We start from the raw sequence: 25,874 nt of genomic DNA, 5'->3' as shown, positions 1-25,874 counted from the left end.
GTAGTAGTTATTTGTTACTCCATGAACCGGTTTCTGAACCTTTTCAGGTTCATCTTGAGATGGTTTTCTGGATGTTGCATCACCATTACTAGCAGAAGACATATAGATATGACATAGGCCTACTTTACTCAGAGACGTGTTTGTTTTTGTTTGTGTGTATTAAAGTCAGCGTATGGGCAAATACTGTAATTAGACTTGCATTAACAAAATAAAATAAATAAACGAATGAATCAGTACAAGAACAAAATTCAAGTAATCTGATGCCATATTTCTATTTGTATGGTAACATATAATGCATTCAATTTATGAGCAAATACTTTAATGAAGATTGGTACGAACATGAATGCCCAGGAATAAAACAATACAGAGTTATAGTATTTGCAATGAGATCCAGCTGTTTGTATGACCATGAACTTTATATTTAAATTTAAAACAATAACATAACTTCAAATGAATTGCTGACTTATTTCTGTTCTTACATTAACATGATCTGGAATATTAGTAAGGGTAGATTCTATTTATTTTAGCTAAAGATAATATGTATGAAAGTTATACTATTTTAATGAACTGCGGCTGTTTATATGACCGTGACCTTTAAATTTAAAACAAGAACAAAATTTCAAATGAACTGCTGATGTATTTCTGTTCCTGCATTAATTTGATCTGGAATACTAGTAAAGGCAGATTCTGTTTATTTCAGCTATAGGTAATATGTATACAAGTGCTGATTTATGTTAACAGTAGAGGGCTTCACCATTTAGAAATATAGTACAGGTTTTATTCTGTGGTAGGATATTTCATTTCATTTCATTTTTCATTTCATTTTATTATCTTCCTGTATATCATTTACATGATGTAGGAATTGTCACAAAAAACCCCCCAGGGGCTCAGCATTCATTTGCTGAGTACGGGCTTGGCGACCCCGGGGTCCTGAGCTGGGGACTGGTCAGCGCCGCCAGTCTCCTGTCACCGTAACCCCCGGACATGCTTCAGCGACCACCGCATGGCGCGGCGGTGGAATGTTGTGTGCTGCGGGGAATGGTAATCTTGGCTTGACCGCCTGGATTGCGAGGAAGGTAAACCTCTATAAAAACCCCTCAATCTTACGGTGTGCTGCGCGCCTATAAGATGCATGGCTGTTGGGCTGGAACAGTCGCAAGCGGGCAACCTCTGGGGCACCTGCTGCGCCCCAGTTGTATAAGGCTTACCTAGGCACGCAGGGCTCTGTCTAGGTGGACTTCTAGTTCCTAGCTGCTCGTGGGACCGAGATGGAACCCTTGAACTTTTATTCTTCTCCTGCCAGCGGAAAGGGTGGACCGCTGGTGGGTTCTAACACCAAATCCAACAAGAGGGCTCGTGTAGCCAGTCCTCCTGATTCAGGTAGTAGTAACAGAACGCATGCTGCTTCGCAGAATGTGTTTTTCATAATTAAAAGAAAAGATGGGAGTTTTGAAAAAGTTTCGCCATTTTATATACAGAAGGGCTTAGAAGGTATTGCTGGCACATTAAAATCTGTAAAGTGCTTGTGAAATGGCACCTTGTTAGTTGAAACATCTAGCTTCCAGCAAGTCCAGAACCTTCAGAAGGCACAATTTCTTGTGGAGTTTGCGATAGAGACTGAATTTCACAACACCTTGAACTACAGCAAGGGTGTTGTGACTTGCAGAGATCTCGTTGACATTCCCCAAGATGAACTGAAGGCTTAATGGTCCCGGGAAGGAATTGTCGACGCGCAACATATTATGAAACGGGTGGATGGTGCTCTCATAAAGACTGACTCATTTATCCTTACATTTAACACCACCAAATTGCCAGAGCATGTGAAGGCAGGTTTCCTACGTCTCAGTGTACGGCCTTATTACCCCAACCCCATGCGGTGTTTTAAATGCCAACACTTTGGACACACTACTCTCGGCTGTAGAGGGGAAGCCACTTGCGGGAATTGTGGTAAAGCCGCCCATGAGGGAGTTGGTTGCTCCTCTCCTCCCACGTGTGTCAACTGCTCTGGGGATCACCCTGTGTGGAGTAGGGAATGCAGAGTTTTCCTTGAGGAACAGAAGATCCAGGAACTAAAAACTACAAAACGCATCCCGTATGGTGAGGCAAAGAAAATCTACAAGTCCATGCAGCCGCCCACGTTCGCTGCTTCCTTTTCTTCCGTTCTCAAACAACCAGTCTTGAAAACCGATGCCGCTACACAAACGGAGGTTGCTACTGTCAGCACTAGCACCTGCGCTTGTCAATGTACGTGCGCTGCTGCCATTCCTGTGAAACCTGCTGCTCCCCCCCGGCCTTCTGACCAGGCCGTGGTAGCTGACATCATGGAACTTCCTGCCCCTTCCCGGGTCCAGTCTTGTGCACTGCCCAGCACTGCTACACCCCCTACTGCTTCTGAGGTTTTGGCTCCAATGCCACCTCAGGCCAAAACATCGAAGTCAAAGACAAAGGTGAAGACTCGCCCACTAAAGGAGACTGCAGTTATACAGTCTCCTGATTTGGATGTCATTCTCTCTGACGTCTCTCTCGACTCCTCTTCTGAGGCGATGGAGGTTGATGTCAGACTGGGGCAATCATCTCGCCCCAAAACTGAGCCTCCACCTGTTGTGGGCTCTCCTCCCCAACAGAAAGTGAGAATGAAGGTACTCCCACCCTGATAGATGGCTCCCATTATACAGTGGAACATGAATGGATTGCGGGCACATGTGGAGGAACTGAACCTCCTAGCACGGCAACGCCCCCTGTGCTTGTGTTTACAGGAAACGCATTTAAAACCATCTGATGCTCCTGTACTAAGGGGCTATATGTCATATCGCAAAGATGACCTGACTGGAGAAAGGGCCAAAGGCGGAGTCGCTGTGTTTGTCAATAATGACCACCACTCCTCTGCTCTCCCCCTGGATACTGACCTGCAAGCAGTTGCAGTTGAAATTCATTCACCTTGGAGGCTTACCGTTTGCTCCCTTTATTTACCCCCTCTGGATGCAATGACCTTAGACGCTCTCACAGATCTTATCGACCAACTCCCCCGCCCACTTCTCCTCCTGGGAGACTTCAATGCCCATCATGTCCTGTGGGGCTCCACTTCTCTTTGCGCTCGAGGTCAAATTTTGGAAAGCCTCCTAACATCTCAAGTGTTGTGCATCCTCAACACAGGTACTCCGACTCATTTCTCTACTGCTACAGGGTCATTCTGAGCCATTGACCTATCTTTCTGCTCTCCAACCCTCACCGACTCTGTTCACTGGGAGATCATTGACGACCTTCATTCCAGCGATCACTTCCCTATCCGCATTCATCTCCTGGATGGTGTATTGCTGGAGCAGCGGCCACCATCGTGGATGATTGGCAGGGCTAACTGGCCACTGTTCACTCGGTTGGCTGTCTTTGACCGCCAGAATAATGTACAGGAATGGGTGGATCACATCATGCTTGTGGTCCATCATGCTGCTGACCTGTCCATACCACAGTCTTGTGGCACTCTTAAGCGGCGCCTTGTGCCTTGGTGGACAGTAGAGTGCCGTTCAGCCATCTGGGACAGGCGTGCGGCTCTTCGCCGATTTAAATGCCACCCAACAGCGGTCAGTCTTACCGCCTTTCGAATCGCGAGAGCCAGGGCACGCTGTGTCATTAAAGAGAGCAAGAAAAGGTCATGTCAGGAGTTCCTGGACTCCATCTACCGTTCCACTTGTTCCATAAGAGTATGGGAAGCCATCCGGAGGATTTCCGGTAAACATAGCAGTTTACCAATAGCTGCTGTCCTGAACCAGGGATGCCTCCAAACGACACCCAGAGCCATTGCTCAGATGCTGGCAGAGCATTTTGCACAAAGTACTGCCACTGCAAATCAGGATCCAGCGTTCCGTCGCTACCGTGCGACTGTCGAAAGAGCGACCTTGGACTTTCGCCCGAACAGTTCTGAGACCTACAATTCCCCTTTCTCCATGTGGGAACTTGAATCGGCACTTACTGAGACTTCTGACACTGCACCAGGTTACGACCGCATCCGGTACTCCATGCTTCGACATCTGCCAGCGGCATCAAAGGAAATCCTCCTCGAATGTTTTAATCTCATATGGCAGACAGGAGTGTTCCCCACCTCGTGGAGGGAGGCAATTCTCATCCCTCTCCTCAAACCAGGAAAGGACCGCACATATCCCGGTAGTTATCATAGTATCGCCTTGACAAGCTGTGTCGGAAAGACCCTGGAACGGATGGTTAACCGGCATCTGGTCTGGCTGTTAGAGACCAGGCAGCTCCTTAGCCGCTTTCAGTGTGGATTCTGAAAATATTGCTCCACGGTCGACAACCTGACCCTCCCAGAGGCGGCTATTCAGCAGGCTTTTCTCCGTCAGTATCACTGTATCGGTATCTTCTTTGATATCAGTAAGGCATATGATACTACTTGGAGACACTGTATTCTTGCACAAATGCATCAATGGGGGTTTCGTGGCCACCTCCTGATTTTCATTCGGTCTTTCCTGTCTCAGCGGTTTTTTCGGACCCGCATTGGTAACACACTGTCTGATCGCTTTGAGCAAGAGAACGGTGTCCCCCAGGGCAGTGTTTTAAGCGTTACCCTCTTTGCCATAGCCATCAACAGTATAACGTCTACAGTGAGGAGTCCAGTACAGTGCTCCTTATTTGTGGATGACTTTGCTGTTTTCTGTTCCTCCTCCAGTGTTGCAACCGTGAGCCGTCAGTTGCAGCTAACAGTGCGGCAGTTAGAGGAGTGGGCTGCGAAGACGGGTTTTCAGTTTTCTGCCGATAAGTGTGTTTGTGTTCATTTTAATCGTTCTCGTCATCTTTTTACTTTGCCTGCCTTGCATATGGGGGATACTGTCCTACATTTTAGAGACACAGTGCGGTTTCTGGGCCTAATTTTTGACTCCAGGTTGTCATGGCTGCCACACCTACGTGACTTGAAAGCCAGAACGCTGAAGGCACTGAACATCCTCAAGTGCCTCAGCCACAGATCTTGGGGCGCGGACAGGGCATGTTTCCTTCAGTTTTATGGAGCTTTTGTGCGCTCACGGCTGGACTATGGGTGCACAGTATATGGATCAGCGAGGCCATCTTATTTGCAGATCCTTGACGCTGTTCACCATGCTGGGATCCGACTGGCCACAGGTGCTTATCGGACCAGTCCCGTACCCAGCCTCTGTGCTGAGTCTGGCGAACCGCCACTTACCATCCGGCGGCAGCTCCTGCTGGTGCGCCAGGCTTGTAAGTTTCTTGCAGCTCCCAGATCGCCTGCTCACCATCTTGTTTCCCATCCACCTCTGGACCGCCTTTTTTCCCGCCGTCCCCGGGCTACATTGCCGTTTGGGATCCGTGTGCAACGTGTACTAGAGTCCCTTGGTGTGGAGTCTGTACAACCCCAAATCCGAGGTTTTAACTGCCTGCCACCCTGGTTACTGAAGAGGCCCGGAGTGATTTTAGATTTATTGCAGTACAAGAGAGATTGCACTCCTTCCACCGTTTTTAATGCAGCATTTTCTGCCATATTATCTGAGCACCACGACTATGTAGCTGTTTTTATGGATGGGTCTAAACAAGGGGATTCTGTTGGTTGCTCAGTTGTTTTTCCAAATCGTGTCCTCAAGGTCCGACTGCCTCAGACTTTTACTGTCTTTGATGCAGAATTGTTTGCAATCTTGCGGGCACTGGAGCACATGAGACATTCTTCCTCTCCTAAATTTCTTGTCTGTTCCGATTCACTCAGTGCCCTTCACTCATTGCAATGTTTGTATCCGGCAGACAAAATTGTCCAGACCATCCAGGATGCCCTCCTCCGACTACAGCGACTGGGGAAGGTTGTAGCTTTCCGCTGGGTTCCGGGGCATGTTGGCATTGCTGGGAATGAAAGGGCAGATCTCGCAGCCAAGGAGGCGTGTCTTGCCCCACAAGTATCTCAGTGTGCTATCCCCTTGCACGCACTCACCTCGCTGTTGAGCTCACGGGTCATGCGTCGGTGGGAGGATGAGTGGCTGGAAGTGACTGACAATAAGCTCCGTATAGTCAAGCCCACAACGCGTGTGTGGTGTACTTCCTTTCAGCCCCATCGATGGGACGAGGTTCTCCTCACTCGGCTTCGAATAGGCCACAGCCCTATGACGCATGGCTTCCTGCTCTGGCGAGAGGACCCTCCAATGTGTGGTGCTTGCGGCATCCAGGTCACTGTGCGCCACGTTTTATTGGATTGCGTTTTATTTTCTGACCAGCGGGTCGCAGCTGACTTGCCAGCGGACCTTCCATCTCTTTTAGGCAACACTCGGACGAATGTGGTTAAAGTTTTAAAGTTCTGTGCCCCGTCAAATGTTTTTACAAAGATTTTAGGGAGAGGATTTTAATTTGCTCACTGTGTGACAAGCTCGCCCATATTTTATGTAAGTGGCCAGCCAATAACAATTTCCTGTGACATTCTTGTTGCTATGTTTCCCCTTTCCTTAGGTTTTACTTTCTTATGTAGCATTTTCCTTCTTTTCCTGCTTTCTTTGAGTGTGTGCTTTAGTTTTCTTAGGTCTGTCCACATTCGTTCCTTTTAATGTGTGTCAGGGCACTGATGACCTCGATGTTGAGTGCCCATGAGCCCCAACACACCACCACCACTGTCACAACAAAGTTATCATACTAGTACAAGTACTACAGACATAATAATGGAATATCACTTTCAAGGCATTTTTTAAAAGTACAAATTTAGACATATAAATTAAAATTTTTGGCAATAAATTTACACACAATCAAAGTACTCATCTACATCATAAAAAGTTTTGCTTAAAAGGTAATTTTTAAGCTCAGTTTTAAATTTTACTTCATCTATTATTGCCTTCATGTGCACCGGCAGAGCATTGTAGAGTTTTATTCCAAAATAACTTACATGCTTTTGGGTTTGTGTTGTCCTTACCCTTTCTACATACAAATTCTTACGAGTTCTAGTATTATAATTATGGCAGTCCTCATTTGTACGTAGATTTTTCATATGTGCTCTTGTACACAGAATGCTTTTAAAAATATACAGTGATGGTATTGTGAGTATTTGCAGTTCTTTGAAAAGGGGCCTACAATGAGTTCTTGGAGAGTTATGTGTTATGATTCATATAGCTCTTTTCTGAAATTTGAAGATATCTGTTAAGCTTGATTTAGTTTTACCCCAGAACACTATGCCATAAGACACGGTGGACTGAAAGTAAGCAAAATACACCAGTCTAGTACAGTCCTCAATGCAAAACATGCCGAATTGAGCCTGTGGGATAAGTACTTGAGATGGTCTTTCCAGCTTAAGTTTTGATCAATGTGCATGCCCAAAAACTTTGTGGATTGTACACTCTCTATCTTCTTATCCATTAGTTTTAACTGGAGGTCCATATCTTGAGTTGCTTTACATTGACACCAGTGTAGTTAGGATGTAAAGAGAAGGATAAGGGTGTTGGGGGGAGGGGGGGGGGGAGGAGTGAGGGCTTAGGGGATGGGGTTTTGAGGCAGTATAGGGATGGTTGATTGATTACTTGTTTTGAACTAGTAAGTCTTTGAAGTTCTGAAGGAAAAATTTTTCTTAGTTCAGTTTGGTCATTGAGTAAGTTGTCAGCTGCTATATGTGTATTGATAAAGATTTCAGTTTCTTCAAGAAGGTCAAGTATCATGCCTTTCTTGGAAAAATGGAGTATTTGGAGGTTTTGTTCTATGTTGTTTGCAAGATGATTGTGTTGGGCAAGATGTTGAGGCAAAGCTGGATGTGTTCAGGTTGTAAAGACAGAGTGCTTCAATGTGTACTTTAAATCTCTGTTGTATAGTGGTTTTGATGCTGTGCATGATTTTATTTTGTATTTTGTAGTAGGTGAAGAAGCTTATTTTTGTTTTGTATGTCTTGAAGAGATTGGAAATTTGGTGAGAAATCTTCCCTAGGAAAGGTAGGCTTATAAATGTGTCTTCTTGTTTGTGGGTGGTTGTTGAGCAGTTGGTTGATTTAATTTTGTTGTATGGATTAGTTAATCTATTATAGAAAGATTGTACTCATGTTGGAGGCAGTTGATTTTATAATTTCCATTTCTTTTTGTCTTCCACATGTGTCCATTGGGATTCTAAGTCGGTGATTAACCATTGTTCTGAAGAATGCTTTTTTATGTTGGTCTGGATGGCAAGATGAGTTGTTTATGGTAATGGTGGTTGTTGGCTTCCTGTAAATTTGAAATTTATGCTTTTGATTTTTATTTGAGATAGTTGAATTAAGGCAGTTAATGCCTTATGGTGGTTCATGATCCACAGTGAACTGAATTATGTGGTGTAATTTATTAAGTTCTTTGGGTAGATTTTCTATTTCTTTTGTTGTTCCATTGAACAGAATGAGAGTGTCATCAACATAGCATTTGTAATAAAGCAGTTTATCTTTCATTTGGGTTTTCGATCTAAAAAAGTTGTTTTTAAGAGTGTTAATATATATGTCAGCTAGCAAGCCTGCAAGACTGCTACCCATTGCCAGTCCATCTTCCTGAATGTAAAACTTGTTGAACAGGAAGTAGTTGTGTGCTAATGTAAGCTCCAGGATCTCTACAAGATCATAGATTTCAGCTGTACCCATTGTTCCATGTTTGAGTAAGTTATTTCCTAGTATGCTGATTGTTTCCTGACAGATATGTTTGTATATAAGTTGACTATGTCAAGAGATGCAAATCAAGCTGTAGCTGGGATGGGGATTTCTATTATGCTACTGATGAGCTCATAACTGTTTCTCATGGAGAAGTTATTTTCAAATACATATGACTTGCGAGTAATGTCAATAAGTTTCCTGGTGATTTTATACCTAACTATTGATGGAGTTCACAGTGCAATGTATCGGACATTCTGGTTTATGGACCTTAGGTTGTGATGTAAATTTTGGTGATGATGGGTTTGTCACTGTGCAATTCTTTGCTTCTGTTGGTGTCAAGAAGGGCAGTTTTTAAGTAAATTTCTAATTTTATCTTGGAATTTGGGAGTAGGGTCATATACTATTTATTTTGTGTTATTATTTCTGAAGAATTCATAAGTTTTGTTAATATAATCTGATTCATATATGACAACAGCTGTCCCACATTTGTCTGCTCTAACAATGAGCGCATTCTCGGTTTAAAGTTAAGTCATCAGATCACTTGAAGTTTGTTCTTGAATTAATTAATTAATTGTATTTTAAGCTCTAATGTTATACCAAACTAATTAAAGTATTTTTCCATATATTAATTGTAATACATGCAAACAAAAACAAACACATCTCTGAGCAAAGTAGCCCTATGTCAAATCTATATGTCAAGAACTTTGTAACAAACAACAGTTGTACAGAACATGTTGGATGCAGGAAAAGTTTTGCTATCACAGTGTAAATGTATACAGATTGTGAAAAAGAGTGCGAAGTGATGTACCAACTGGCCATCAAGATCGAAGCAGACAGATGGATACTAATAGGAAAAAGCTGCCCGCACTGTCACAGTAAGTACAAAACTAAAATTTTGCATCCATATCGACAGGTAAACAATGCTCATGGTGATACATTAAAGCATGTTCCATCTCTTTGTCACAGAGTCAGCACCCAGCATTATGCTAGTGGTAGTGGTGTAACTTCCAAAAACCCATCTGAAGATGAAACTGAAAAGGTTTGAAAACTGGTCATTGAATAATAAATAACTATTAAAAAAAGTGACTGGTTGCAGTTTTATGTATCTATAGCGTTCAAAGCTTTGTGCAACTCCAGCTTGATTATGGATTCTCTGTATATGATTCAGATCAGCAGTTGTATCTATTCATTATTAACACTTCTTACCATGAGGGGATCAGACCAGCAGGCAGAGTTTTATGACTAATCCTCCTAACTTTTGTGCTGCCATCAAGCTGATCTTATTATGCTATGCCAAGCATAAAGCATCATTTCACTTATCCTGTCACCAATCTTCTATACAGTGCTTACCCTTTCATGAATTGACCTTTTGTGAGTCACATTCTATCTGATTAAAAGTATCCAGACATCTCTTGTAATGTGGAATTTACCACTAGATGCTGTGAGGCAGACCCATTATATATAAAGGAGGCAAGGAGTATTGTATTTTAAGTAGAGAAAAGTAAAGGCAGAGCGAGTTGGTCAGGAGAGCTCAGTGACTTTGAATGTGGACTAGTCATAACACGTTACCCGAATAACAAATCAAACAGGGACATTTCAACCCTTCTAAAAGTGCCCAAGTCAACAGTCAGTGATGTGCCGGTGAACAACCAAAGCTACATCAAGACCAAGCAGACGTCACCTAATGATGGACAAGGAGAGTGGTTGTAAAACATTGCATGAAATTAACAGAAATAATCATTTATGAGTTCTGAAGTACTACCATTAGTTCAGCTAGCGCAATGACTGTGCATAAGGAGTTAGAAGAAGTGGGTATGATGATCGAGAAGCTCTTCATAAGTGACACATTTCTGTTGTTGAGCAAGTGCTAATGACACTTGAAGTGGTGTAAAGAGTAATTTGGAATGACAAGTGACACTGCAATCTGTGACAATCCAATGGAAGGGTTGGCTCTCGGCGAATGCCTGGAGAAAGTTACCTGGTGTTAAGTGTAGTGCCAACAGTGAAGTATGGAGGAGATGGTGTTATGATATAGGGGTGTTTTTCATGGTTAGGGTATGATCCTTTTATTGTACTTGAAAAAGGAGGAAGGACAATTAGTGTTTAATGTCCCATCGATTACCCAAGTTCTGACCTGAGCCCAATTGAGAAGCTTTGGGATGAGTTAAAACATCAACTTTTCGCCAGACCGCAGTGTCTTAGCTCTTGAGAAAGAATAGACTGCTGTTCCTCCACAGAAATTCAGACTCCCCATTCAAAGTGTCCCCAGACCCAAACCATTGTAAAGGTGAAGGATGGACACACCCCATTTAGTGTACATCAATAGGGCTCCAGATACTTTCCATCAGATAGTGTATATGAGCAATGAGCCCATCAGTGCTCTGTGTGACCAGTCACCTAGTGGCATCAATTGCAGATGAAATTCGTACTCATAAGTGAAAATGGGACTTAACACCACCTTGGTTGCTGAGGAGCCAAGAATTGTATCACATTTACTAGAGTGCAGGAATAAAAATTTTCCAAAATAAATTTTTAGGTCTTTTTTCATCCAGATTTTAAGTATTGACTGCAGTTATGTCAGTGTATATATACCAAGTGAAGCGCCACATTGTCTAAGATAGTGGACTGAAATTCAGGAATATGATTGTTCAAACTTCATCCAGCCATCCAGATTCAGGTTTTACATAATTTCCCTAAATTGCTTATCATAAATGTTGGGACGGTTCCTATGAAAATGTAACATGGATTATTTTTGTCTCCATTCCTTTCTAATCAGAGTATGTGCTCCATTTCTAATGACTGTGTCACTAATGGGATCTTAAAGCTTAAACTTCTGTTTCTTTTTTCATATACACTTAAGTTTTAAATAGGGGCTAGCCAGTTGTCTTGAGTGAATCTACCGCCAAGAATTAGCAAGCAAATGAATTTATGGCATATGTTGCTGAGCTGTCTTTGACCTTGAGGAGACTGAAACAGGTGGTACAGCAGCACTCCAAGAAATACTTCACGTGTTTCTATTCCCCGACTGCTCTTCAGGCTAGTCAGCACTTTTACCCCATACAACAGGAAATCCATAACATTCGAGAGTGCTGTACTTGTTTACAAAAACAGAGGAAGGAGGTATCATTCTGCATAGTGCAAAGACACATGGGAATTCAGGGAAATGAAAGAAAACACGGCAAAACATTTTGCATTCTTTGTGCAAACCATTACCACACTGTTAGTGCACAATGTGAGGAACAAAAATTAGAAGTGAGGGATAATATGTTCTGGGCATTGAAATCAACCATATTGCCATGACAACTTTTTCCAGCCATTGAGATGATATGAAGTGCATCAAGATTGAGTGTTGTCCCTTGAATCATGCATTCTTTCTCCAGCAGGAAGACAACCATTGAATGGTGCTTATAGAGTATGAATATCATTACACAGTTTGTATAAGAATTCCCTTCTACTTTGGGTTAGACCACTTGAAACATGCCAAAAACATTATACGAGGTCACTCCAGAAGAAATGCACTTTTTTTTTTAAAATCCATCTTTTATTCTACATGTTTGAAAGTTTTACAGTGTGTAGATACATCCTTTAGGAGCAATATTTTCACTTCTCCAGATAATTTCCTTCCCTCTCAACTGCCTGCCTTATGCCATCTTGGAACCAGTGCCTGTATACTCGCATGGTAAAACTCTGGATCGACCTGTTGGAGCCACTATTTGGCAGTGTGCACAAGCATGATGCCACTCCATTGATTGCTTCTTCATCTCTGGTGAAAAATGATGGAGCCATGTTTCATCACCTGTCACAATTCTTCCAAGAAATTCATCTGCACCATTCTCGTACTGTTCCAAAAGTTCGCTGCATACCGTTTTTCTTGTTTCTTTGTGAGCCACTGTCAACATCCTGGGAACCCATATGGCACAAACCTTTTTTAACGCCAACACTTTCAGTATTCTGCAAACATTTCCTTCCGCTATCCCAACGTAGTGTGCTAATTCGTTCACTGTGATGTGTGTGTCAGCAGTCACCAATTCGTTAACTCTCTGCACATTGTCTGGAGTGTGGGCAGTATGAGGCCTGCTGCTGCAAGGACAATCCTCAATATTGCAGTGCCCGCTTTCATCATGTAACCTGCTTGCTCACCGACTAACTTGTACTGCGATCGACAGCAGCATCTCCATACACCTTTTTCAACCACTTGTGGATGTTTCCCACTGTCTCGTCTTCATACCACAGGAATTCTATGACAGCAAATTGCTTCTGACGAACATCAAGTGTAGCAGACATCTTGAAGACATGCTGTGTTGGCGCCACTCGTGGGAACAGGTTGAACTAAGTTTGAAAACAAGCGGTAACGATGTATCTCCACACTGGAAAACTTCCACGCATGCAGAATGAAAACTGTATTTTTACAAAAATAGTGTGCATTTCTTTTGGAGTGACCCTCGTAGTATCTCTCTAGTCTGTAACTGAGCAAGGTGGCGCAGTGGTTAGCACACTGGACTTGCATTCGGGAGGATGATGGTTCAAACCCATCTCCGGCCATCATGATTTCGATTTTCCGTGATTTCCCTAAATCGTTTCAGGGAAATGCTGGGATGGTTCCTTTGAAAGGGCACAGCCGATTTCCTTCCCCATCTGAGCATGTGCTCCATCTCTAATGACCTCGTTGCTGATGGGGCGTTAAACCCTAATCTCCTCCTCCTCTAGTCAGTTGGTAATTTGGCCATTGCTACCTTGGCTTCTGCATCGGTACAAAAGCAGATTTCAGGAGCCACATCGAACTCATGGTCTTATCCCAGTGGGAGATGTAATGGGCTGTCTGCACTGAAATGTTGCGCTGTGGGCAGATAATGGATGCCATACCCCAAGAGGAACAGTGCTTATCTCTGTAGACATAAGGCAGGTGTGGTTGGAATATTAGTATGTGGGCTGAACAGTGCTAAAAGAGGCTTATGATTTGTTAACAGGATAAATTGCTGTCCATACATGTAGTGGTGAAATTTGTTCGGTGCAAAAATGGTAGCTAAGGCTTCCTTTTCAGCCTGACTGATTTCACTGTGCCTGTTAACATCTTGGAAACAAGTGCATTTGGATGCTCAACTCCATCAACATTGTGAGAAAGAATGGACTTCAAGCCATAGTCACATGCATCTGCTGTGTGGAAGTGTGTACAGAATCAGCTAAGTGAAAAATCAGTGCAATACACACATTTATTTATGTATAAAAGCAGACTTTAGAATTTTCCTTTGAAGACTGCATGTACAAGATTTGTGCATGCCAGTTTTAAGTTCTAGACAGCAAATGCAAGAGCGTAAGTGAAGGAAAGGGCCCATTGTGAGAGAGGAAGATGGAGAAGAGAGAGAGAGAGAGAGAGAGAGAGAGAGAGAGAGAGAGAGGGAAGTGTGGTCATGCGGACGGGGGAAAAAACCAAACTTTTGCTTGGTGGAGTAAAGGTGATGTACAGTATTAACATACAAAAAACAGTTCTATCAGGAGTCATGTGATGAGTGACAAAACTTAGGGTAATGGTGGTGGCTTTAAAAATAGTGCCAAGTAAAGATACATTGCCAGAAAATAAATGCTCCAGCCTCAAGGACTGTATTCAGTGGCTTCAGGCTATGGTATGTGCATACTGATGGGTTGTAGCATTAATGATTCATCACACTCATCTGATATCAGATGGTGTTTAGGAGGCCTGCCTCTGTATTGACTCTGCAGGCAGTATCTGTGCTGAGTTAGAGGTGAATATAGTTTGCAGCATTCATTGTAAGGTACAATGATACCCCACTGATGAGCACGTACTCCTGTTGAACAGTTTTGGCCATTTGAACAGGATCATATTGCAGGTTTGCAGGAAGCTGGATGGACGAATCATAAAATTGCTACACATGCTAGGCACTGCTTTCAGCAGTGATCTGTGGAACACTCCCACACCTGTGGACTAGGTCCTGGTCATATGCATAATATGGACGCAGATCGAGATTGATGCATTGTCAAGCAGTGGTAGCCAACCAAATATCATACAGGAACTAAATCTGGGCACAGGTTGCATCTACTGTGTTGTTAGGTATTATTGGGAGTCATTTGCTTGCAGCAGGATTAAGATCGTGATGCTCCTGCCCCAGCTACCACTGACATCATGACAACACCAAGTGTGGCTACTTTGCTGTTGTGGAAGAGTTGACTGTAGAGTGGAAAGGCAGTCTCTTGTATTCAGTGATGAGAGTAGGTTCTGCCTGAGTGTGAATGATGGGTGAAACATTTATGGCACGTACTTGATGAGCTGCCTATTCCAGAATGCACTTGCCCACATTACACACATCCCATTCCGGAATTCGTGCAATGGCGGAGCATTAATTACAACTCGTGGTCACATTTGTTTTTCTGCAGGGTACAGTAACCATTGCCTGCTACATTACACAGGCTGTTATCCCCATGCTACTGCCATTTCTTTGACAGGAAGGTGATGTTCTTTTTTAGCAGGACAGTGCACATCCACGTACGGCTCTGTGACACAGTAGAATGACTGTCCTGACCTGTAAAATCACCAGATCTTTCACCAGTTAGAAACATATGAGACATAGTGAAGAAGGAACTTCACTGTGTTCACTAGATGACACACGGTGAAGTAGGAACTTAACTCCTTTTGTAGAACTGGCAAGAGCCATTGCTGAATTGCAGCAAAAGACACAAGATACTTGGGACAGTCTGGATTCCATTTGACACCTTTTTGAGTGGTTGCATGTGAGAATATATGTCTCCGTTGCCACAAGAAGGGGTGCACTGTGTATCAGTGTGCTTGTTTGGGCACCCTTTACTGGTACATGTGCTTCATTTGGCCTGAATTTGTCATCATATAATCCTACAGTGATCAATTCAATAAAGTGACCTTGCCCTTGAGGGTGCTGAGTTTTTTTTTAAAATTTTCTGTCAGTATAGTAAACTGTGGACCGTACATATTGGCAGTTGGCAGTGCTATGTCACTGGAGTATGCTTGCAACCACTTTTGTGCTTGTTAATGAGGAAGTGCTGCTGATTGTGTGGACTGTATGCTGTTGTTGATGTCCATAGCAATCAATATCTTGTATTCTTGGTATGGTACAGGTACTTGAGGTATAATCTGGACAGTGAAAGACAAGTCCTGACAGTTAAAATGGGTTTGGTACAGCTACCTAGCATGTCTGGCACAACCAATCACGTAACATTATTTTGTGTACTCTTCTGTGGGAGTCTCTCAATGGAGCTGCGGCTCGATAAGTGATGTTGATATCACCAGCAGTCTTTTTTCGGTGCACACTTGAAAACTGACCACACCATTCTCAGCTGTCATGGCTCTTCTTTTGCTATAACAAATGTAGTGGTTTCTCAACCTATTAGTGTTAATGATACTATTTTTTCCCTTAAACTCCACTGACAAAATACTGTCCATCTCCTATAAATCACTACTGGGAATACATTTGGTGATGGTGATTAAAGATGTTTCCTCAGTAACAGTGCTACTTCTTCTAGTCACAAAGTGATACCAACATGGCTATTTGCCTATTTCAGTGTTGTTGAAATCTTGGGCTTCTTAAATATTGACCAATCTAAAACATAGTAAAATACATTTCTCATCCAGCACTCATATGCTGTACAGTTTACTATGTCAAATTGCTGTGGCTAATTTCTGTTATGATACGGGTCTCATAATTCAGAACTGTCTCCTCATTGCTTCTGACATTCCATGGCATCACACCTATCAGTTTGTTACCTGGAATGTGGCACATGAATAAAATATTCATCTTCAAAAACTTTTTCCCTTTCTGACTGTCAGTACAGACAACATCCACTTGAGGTTGCTCTACAAATTTCACTTACATGGTCTCCTGTTGTTTACAGAAAATGATTTACACATACATAGCCCGATCATTTTCTTCATTTATTCATACCAGACAAGCCACAACTTCTTACAACTCAACAACAGCTCCCAAACAACTAATCACTATTTTCTACAACAACAACCAACTGCTTTGACTTGACACGGGCCCAGCATAATAAAGCAACTATCCATGATGATAAAATTCTTTATTAGTTTTAACATTTTCGTACAGTTATGATGAAAAATTACTTCTTCACACAAAAACTTAAGTGTGGTGTAAGTTTTACAGTATTTAAGATAATATCTGACACTGTCTGTCTTCTTGTACAGTTTATTCTTTATACAAAATTTCATAAAGTATTGATATTGAATAGTTGTTTTTGATGTATGCAAATTGCTACTGACATACTTAATTATTTATATTACTACCGGTTACAGAAGTTTTCAATGCTTAAGTTACATTATTTGGTTTAACTAACTACCTTATAAACCACCTTAAAGATTATGATCCACTGAACTATTTACAGTCTCAGTAACTGGTCATGACATTATGCATTGTTTTTCCAGAACTTTCTGTTTGATAATTTTGCTTATTTTGTATAATGGTTGTATTACATGGGTGAATTATCTTCCTGGGTTCGAATTTATGGCTTTAACAGAATGTAATTACATTTAAGTGGAAGTCCAAATCATCATAATTTTGCAAATGGAACTGTATAATTGACATCTTATTTACAGGTCATTCAGTAATTCCAAATATTATTAGATAATGAACAATAAATAAGTAAGAATAAACACAAAGGTAAATATATGCTAGCACAATGTATTGAGTAATTCAGTAAAGTTCGAGTTTTTTTTTACTCCTGTCTGAAATCGTAGATCATCACATCATGACAAGCTCCTTGTCAGGGCACTGTTTTAGTGTAGCAGTTACACCTGTTTACAAGAAGGGTAGCAGAGGTGATCCACAAAACTTCTGTCCAATATCAATTTACATCCATCTGTTGTAAAATGTTAGAATATATTCTTAGCACAACTGTGATGTGTTGCACAGCCTCATGCTAACTTACATGTATCCCAAAAACTGAGAGATGTGAAACCCAACTTACGCTTTTCTCACTTGGCATCCTGAAAGCCATGGATCAAGGCACTCAGATGGATGCAGTATTTCTAGACTTCCAAAAAGCATTTTACCCACAAGCAGAGATTCCCAGTGGTGGGATTGCCTTTTGGAACCCATTTATACAGTGATGTAGGTTAAGGTCCCAAGTACCACACCATGCAGCCATTCAAACTGATGGGCTCTCATTCGTGAGTAATTGGCAAAAAAATTTCAGAATTTCGTATGATGCCCTACAGCTTTAACAAAGGACTTTTTCTCAAACTAGTTGTGCAGTGTAATGGTTAAGGTAGAGTCCTCACATAGAAAGAGCTGTAGGTTCCAGCCGTATCAGGTGCTGTGAAATTTTTTATTCTTAAATTTTTGTCAAAATGACTTTGATCTTTATTTTTATTTGATTAATTGCTCTAAATGTAATCGTTTTTATGTATTAACTTTGATTTAATTTCTGTCATTTTATCATCCTACATTTTTGTTCATGTTAATGCATTCATTATTTCTATTCCTCATTTTGCTTGAATTTCATTTTACTTACAATCCCTTCATTCATTTAAATCTTCATCTGCATTCTATTGCCCATAATGCAATAAGAATTTATGTTTTAAATGTTTGTGTGATGATTACCATCCAAAAAATGTCCATCTTGTAACAAAAAATACATTTTTGATGCCATACAGTCAATATAAATATAGTATGCCATCTTTTGCTCTTTAACTACTACATTGGCATTTTAAGATATTTAAATACTATGACAGATAAATAAACAAAAAAATTCACACGTACAAAGATTCCAAGAGGTAAAAGAATGATATGAAGAAAATATGAGAGCAGTTGAAAAAGTTAATACAATAGTTAAAATGGTGTGACACAGGAATAGAAATAAAAGAAATGTATCTAAAAAAACAATTAACTAATAAAAATAAACATAAGTTGTTTAATTAAAAAGATATAAGAAAAAATTTCAAAGCACCTGCAAAGACTCAAACCCATAACCTTTCAAATTGAGGACTCTACCTTAACCATGAACCTATGCAACCACTTTGTAAAACAGTCCTTTGTTAATGCTGTAGAACATTACACAAAATTTTGGTGTGATACCTGGGATTTAAACCTACATCAGTGAGTAGATGGTTTCAAAAAGTTGATCCCATCACTGTGGACATTTCCTTGCCAGCTGGTGTTACACTATCATATTTATTTGACAAAGATTTGATCAAAGAAATGATGAAATATTGGTCAAATATGTTTGACAAAGAAATTTGATGTGGCACTAAAAAGGGATATTACACTGTCATCATATTTTTTGTCAAAGTTCAATATGGCTGACAACAACTTGTTATTATGCACAGCAGTTGCATGTACCACAATTGCACTGTGTGTGCATTTGGAGGAAAAGTGGGGGAAAAAAAAGAAAGCTACCTGGGTGAAACTGTGGGTTTTATGACAATACGATAAAAGCATTCAACAAAATTTGTTACATGAGCTTCTAGTGAAGGACGTCAAGATGTACGTAAATTACTTAAGAATGGACGAGCATACATTTTGGTATTTGCTCAGTGAAGTGTCTTGCCATATCACAAAGCACAATACTCACTTAAGAACTGCTATATCTGCAGAAGACAGGCTCACAGTAACACTCTGATTTCTTGCTACAGGAGAGAGTTACTCTAGCTTACAGTACAGCACTTGAATACCACAGTGCACATTAACTAAACTAATACCTGAAATGTGTGAAAGCAATTTATAAAGCACTAAAGGACCAATATCTGAAAGTAAATAAATGTTCCATACACTTTATGTGCATTAAGAACTATTTTTATTGTAGATCAAAGTAATAATTACATTTTCTGTCCCACAACTTTAAAATTAATAGAAATATATGAAGCTGATGAGGTGCTTTACAATGTGAGACATCCTGAGATCCTGAGTACAAAAAATAATGACCTCTGCTTTTTTTTTTTTTTTTTTTTTTTTTTTTTTTTTTTTTTTTTTTGTAGTTGACGGCACACGTGAATTAAACATCGCAGCCATGTTTATAAACACACTACTGGTGACAGAATACTGCATTGATGCTAGCACTCCAAGTGGTAACATTTCACATTGCAGTGAACAGAAGACAGGCGACTTTTATGATCAAATCTACAGTGAGGCTCTAGATTTGATCATATTTATTTGATGACAGACAAGATTTGACAAAGTTCCCTATTACACCATCAAATTTCTTTGACATAATTATTTAACATCAACTTTGACAAAGAAATATGATAGTGTAATACCAGCCTTATGAACAACAGTACAATCATATGGGATGTATATAAAAAAAAGTGACTGGCTTCAGAATTTCTAAGGACACACGCTTCCATGGAAACCACAAAAACAAATTAGACTATTTACAATGTGCACAGAGGCATTTAGACAATCATTCTTCCCTCATTCTATTAGCAAATGGAATGGGGAGAAACCATAATATGTTGCAGAACGGGGATGTATCCATTACCATGCTCTTCGCAGTGATTTGCAGAATATGAACGTAGATGTAGATATACTTGTAACAAAGCACTCTATGTCCAGAAGGATCCCTGAGAAACAAAAGCATCAAAAATTTATCAGCAAGTGGAAGATATGTTGTTTTTTCTTTGCAGTCACTTTTGGCCGAATAATAATTGAATGAATTCTGGGATTATAGCACCTAAAACTCCAGGTAATAGAAAAATAAGTTTGAAAAAGTGAAATCAGTATCAAAATTGAGATGAAGAAGGAGATATTTCAGAAGTGGAAATTTCACTACATGTAAGAAATGCTGCCAACATTGATGCAATGTAGCAAGGACAAACACAAAAAGATTCTTTAGATAAACTGATTGAGATATTCAGAACCTTTTCATGTTATACAACACTGAAGATCAAATATGAAGATAAACTAACTACTAAGGAGGCAAGTTGTTTATAGCATGTCTTTTAAAGTAAGGTACAAAAAAATTATAGAAGGTGCCACAGGAGACAAATATGGATCAGGGTGAGTTTCACATGCTGTAATATAGGATTCATACTATAAAAATCACCAGATAGGAAGAGTTGCCTTTGACAGTTATTAACATTCTTTGAGCAGATGACACGACAGAAAGAAGTGCTGTGAGTAGAAACATGTCTTTTTTTTTTTTTTTTTTTTTTTTTTTTTTTTTTTTTTTTTTTTTTTTTTTTTTAAATTTAGTTATTTGGTTTCCATCAGTTACTGTTCATTTTGAAATAGGATAATTTCAATTTAATATTCTTTTTGTTTTCTAGTCAACTCTGAAAGTGCTGAATGTCTCTGGCAATGGTTTACATTCCTTACTGGACTTGGCTCCTCTTCGTAAGTTGACATTTCTTTCAGCAAAGGATAACAGGTTGTTGGACGTGGGTGACATCACAAATGTTGTAAGTGGGTGGTATATTCTTTCTTCACTTGAGCTACAGGGTAACCCTGTTTGCAAATGCCACCACTATCGTGAGAATGTAATTGCAGCTGCCAATAGGATTGGTAAGTGTTGCATTGACATAACTTTTTCTTGTGTGTGTGTGTGTGTGTTCCAGTATCTGATATGTAAATAACGAAATCCTACATACTGATGAAATTATTTTCCACAATTCATGCTGTCATATGATCAAATAGACATGATTAACTGCAAAGGACTGACACTGTTGTTTCATCAGTACCAAAATAAAAACTTTTCTTTGTTACATGAAAGTTACAGTGTCACTTGGAGAACTGATTTATTTGAATATATTTTTATTAAGATTGTCTTGAGTAAGTTAAACATAATGACAAAGCTGACTGCTTTTGTTTGCTAAAAAATCAGCAAAACTCTAAAAAATGCAGTAGATAAAAAAAGATTAAATATGAAATTGAAAAGTCCTTAAATATGAAAAAAACATTACACTGTAACATATCAGAGCCATGATGTGTACATCTCAGTTGTATAATGTGAACGGCTACTTCCAAATCCATACCGTTTATTGAGCAATGGTGTATATATGCTAAAGAGCGAAAGAAACTAATACACCTCCCCAATATCGTGTAGTGCCCCCTTGAGCATGCAGAAGTGCCATGACATGACATGGCATGCACTCGACTAATGTGTGAAGTAGTGTTGGAGGGAATTGATACCATGAATCCTGCAGGACTATCCGTAAAGCTGTAGGAGTACGAGGGGGTGGAGATCTCTTCTGAACATGTTGCAGGGCATCCCATATATGCTCAATAATGTTCATGTCTGGGGAGCTTGATGGCCAGCAGAAGAGTTTAAACTCAGAAGAATGTTCCTGTAGCCAATCTGTAGCAATTCTGGACAGGTGAGGTGTCACATTGCCTGCTAGAGTTGCCCAAGTCCATCGGAATACACAATGGACATGAATGAATGCAGGAGATCAGACAAGATGCTTACGTATGTGCCACCTGACAGTCATATCTAGATGTATCAAGGTCCCATATCACTCCAACTGCACATGCCACACACCATTACAGAGCCTCCACCGGCTTGAATAGTTCCCTGCTGACATGCAGGATCCATGGATTCATGAGGTTGTCTCCATACCCATACATGTCCATCTGGTTGATACAATTTGAAATGGACTTGTCTGACCAGGCAACATGTTTCCAGTCATCAACAGGCCAATGTTGGTGCTGACAGGCCCAAGCAACGTGTAAAACTTTGTGTCATGCAGTCATCAAGGGTACACAATTGGGCCTTTGGCCCTGAAAGCCCATATCAATGATGTTTCATTGAATGGTCCACACACTGACACTAATTATGGCCCAGCATTGAAATCTGTAGGAATTTTGTGGAAGGGTTGCACTTTTGTCACGTTGAACGATTCTCTTCACTCGTCATTGGCCTCGTTCTTGCAGGATCTTTTTCCGGCCACAGCAATGTTGGAGATTTGGTGTTTTACCGGATTCCTGATATCCACAGTATGTTGTTGCAGGACATTTTTCCAGCTGCAGTGATGTTGGAGATTTGGTGTTTTACCGCCTTCCTGATATTCACGGTACACTCGTGAAATGGTCGCACGGGAAAATCCTCACTTCATCACTACCTCGGAAATGCTGTGTCCCATCATATGCTGACTATAACACCATGTACAAACTCACTTAAAACTTGATAACCTGCCATTTTAGCAGCAGTAACTGATCTAACAACTGCACCATATCGGACGGGCCCCCTCCACGCCCACACCGACATGGTGACCAAACCAAAAGTTCTACTGTCACCTCCATATAACATGTTACTTTTTAAATCAGGAGTCACAGGATGTGGGCTGTGATGTTGTCCATGCATCTGGGAAGGATTACTCATTGACATGGTCCATCAGGAGACAGAAAGTGGACAAAGGCAATCAAAGGGTAGCGGTTTGTAAGGCCAGAGGAAAAAAAGTGTCAAACCTCTGCGTCAGTAGGATGGGTAGTAAGGGCAGTAGCGGCTTGCTAGCTGTGACAGTGCATGCAAGGTGTGGTTATCTTGGTGTGAGCTATCGTGCATTGCTACCTTTTTCGTTGCGGGTGCTCGTTGTAGGGCCTGCTGCAGCAGCTGCGTCCCTATAACAGTTTGAAGTCATCATACATTAGTGGGCAATCGGCCATAGCTCGGCTCACAGTGGGGGGGGGTGGCTGGTTTGCGTGTTGTGTACAGTATGGCTTCCCTGCTATTGCCTGTTTTTCAGCGGGTCGAGCATCTGGGGTTGCCAGTAGTAGCTGTGTTGTAAGGGCTCACCAGTACTGTTGTGTTAGCATGCTATGGACCATAGATGTTAAATTCCTTGCTAATAGTGTCTTTGGTCTATTATGTTTCCATCTATGGTTGTGGTCATAGTTCCCCATAGGAAGAATAAATGTGTTACGTGAGTGTGTCGTGTTTCTGTACAGTCGTGTGGAGAGTTTTTGGAATACCTGCAAGAGGGTATCTAGCCAATGTCCCCTGTGTAGATCCACAGTTCGTGTGTAATGTGGTGCATTGCTTATGATTCTGAGTACTTTGTTCTTTATGAGCTGCAGATGGCGCAGGAATGTGGACGCAGCATATCCCCAGACGGGAGCAGTGTACGTCATCAGAATTCTAATAAGTGTGGTGTACATGGACCTGGACGCCCTCCTATTCAGTGTGCTATGCCTATTAAGCATAGGATAGAGTTGTTTGAGCCTCATGTTTGCTTTGTTGGTCATGTGTTGAATGTGGTCCCCCCAGAGTAGTTTGTGGTCCAGCCAGACACTAAGGTATTTGACCTTCTCACAGAAACGTATTGGGCATGCATGTAGTGTTGTTTGGTTGCAGGGTTGATGTTTACACAGTAGTTTCAGTCTTCTAGTGAACAGAACAGCTTCGAACTTGTCGACATTTGCTCTAACATGCCATTTCACCAACCAAGGCACTGCCGCTCTGAATGCAGTCTGTAGTGGTGAGTTAATGTTCGATGGTTTCCAATCTTGCACAAGGATGGCAGTGTCATCCTTGTAAATTGCCACCACCATGTTGCTTGTAGCTGGAAGGTCATTAATGTAGAGGTTAAACAATATTGGCCGTTGGATGCTTCCCTGTGGTACTCCAGCATGCATACCATGTCGTGTTGATTGCTTGCCCTGCACGTCGATGTTGAAACTCCTGTCGGTGAGATATGAGTGTATGAGATATGAGCCCGTCGGGGGAACCCTGCATCACTGAGTTTGCGTATGAGGCCATTATGCCACAGATGGTCGAAGGCCTTTTCGATGTCCAAGAACACTGCCCCAGTTGCTTTGTTTGTGTTGTATCTGCGTATTATGTATTCAACGAGGTGGAGGAGTTGTTGTGTTGTCGAGTGGTGATTCCTGAAGCCAAACTGCTCCAGCTTCAGGGTGTCATTTGTAATGCAGTGTCTAGTGAGTCATTTTAGTATTACCTTCCCAACAATCTTGCTGAGCATGGTCATCAGACTGATGTGTTGGTAATTTTGTGGGAGGGAGTGGTCTTTCCCCAGCTTCCTGAACATCAGGACCTCGGCTGTCTTCCAAAAGGTGGGGAAGTGTTGGTGTTTAAGTATGGCATTCATGATGTGTGTGAGGTATTCTACTGCTTTATCCGTGAACGCCTGGAGGACACGGTTTCGAATGACATCATGACCTGGGGCCTTCCTAGCTGTGATGTGCATGATAGCCCATTTGACTCCAGATGTGCTAGCCTGTCGGATGTCGCTGTGCGATGGTTGGGCCAAGAAGCGTATAACTATCTGGTCAGTCGCAAGTGTGAATGCTGGGTCTGAGGAATTCAGGTTTGGTGTGAATGATGCTGCAAGTGTGAGGACCATCATTTCTGATTTTTCTTCCACAGAATATGCTGGTCCATCTGGCCCTTGTAGCATGAGTGTGTACAGTTTCTCCCTGGTGAAGTGACGGGCCAACTGTCACACACCAGGTTGCATGTGTCCAGCCCTTCGAGTTTCTGGTTCCACTGTTGCATTTTAAATGTTTGGATTTTGTCCAAGATTATTCCCTGTAGCCTGTTCATGTGCTGTTTGAAGTGCTGGCACCTGGTCCGCTGCTGTCTCCTGAGGTGGTTCTTCATTGAGATCAGGCCCAGGATCTGCGTGTTCATATAGTTTCTTTCCATTGGAGTTTCGTGTGTATGAGTTCCAGTCAGGGTGTTTTGCATTAAGATCTCCAGCGACAATTACTCATGGTGATATGTTGAGTAAAGTGCTGGTGTCATGTGTCTTGATGTTCTTAGGGCTATTGTATACTGACACCAGTGTAGTGTAGGCTCCGTTGAACATGACCCTGACAGTGGTTGCCTCTAGTTTTTCAAGTTCAGGAAGCACTATGTTTGTGTGTTCAATGTCTTTGTGTATGATGATAGCTGTTCCACCGAAACCGGAGCCATCTGGTCGGTCGGTGTGATAGACGCAATAGCCAGTGAAGTTTAGGTGGTTGTGGGGTTTGAGCTTAGTTTCACTCAGTAGTGCAATAAGGATAGCCTTATGCTTCATGAGCATGGCGAGTTCCGCCCTTTTGTTGTTGATCCTGTCTGCATTCCAGAACAGGATCTTTAACAACTGCACTCCACAGTGCCATATTCTGCCTGTTTACATATCCCTGTACTTTAAAATGCATGCCTATACCAGTTTCTTTGGCACTTCAGTGTATCTCAGTCACATAATATGAACTGCTTCTGTGATTTCTGTTGATTCATAGTGTGTATGTCCAGTAATGTAATACAAACTGCAGATCCCGCTTCTGCACCTTCTGCTGACAGAGTTATACTCATTCCTACAAGCATGACATAAAAGGAGAAATGGCTGTTTGTA

At 41.5% G+C, this 25,874-nt stretch overlaps 1 protein-coding gene across 1 annotated transcript in view; it reads left to right on the top strand.

Moving 5' to 3' along the window:
• Window positions 1–25,874, top strand: part of LOC124803039 (protein phosphatase 1 regulatory subunit 42-like) — a 106,483-nt gene that overhangs the window by 23,931 nt on the left and 56,678 nt on the right. The window contains exon 4 of the mRNA XM_047264156.1: window positions 20,847–21,081. Within this exon, the coding sequence (XP_047120112.1) occupies window positions 20,847–21,081 (235 nt within the window). The remainder of the gene's footprint in view (window positions 1–20,846; window positions 21,082–25,874) is intronic.

The sequence above is a fragment of the Schistocerca piceifrons genome, chromosome 6 (genome assembly GCF_021461385.2).
Source record: "Schistocerca piceifrons isolate TAMUIC-IGC-003096 chromosome 6, iqSchPice1.1, whole genome shotgun sequence".
Classification (NCBI taxonomy): domain Eukaryota; kingdom Metazoa; phylum Arthropoda; class Insecta; order Orthoptera; family Acrididae; genus Schistocerca; species Schistocerca piceifrons.
This window is presented reverse-complemented; position numbering and strand designations above follow the sequence as displayed.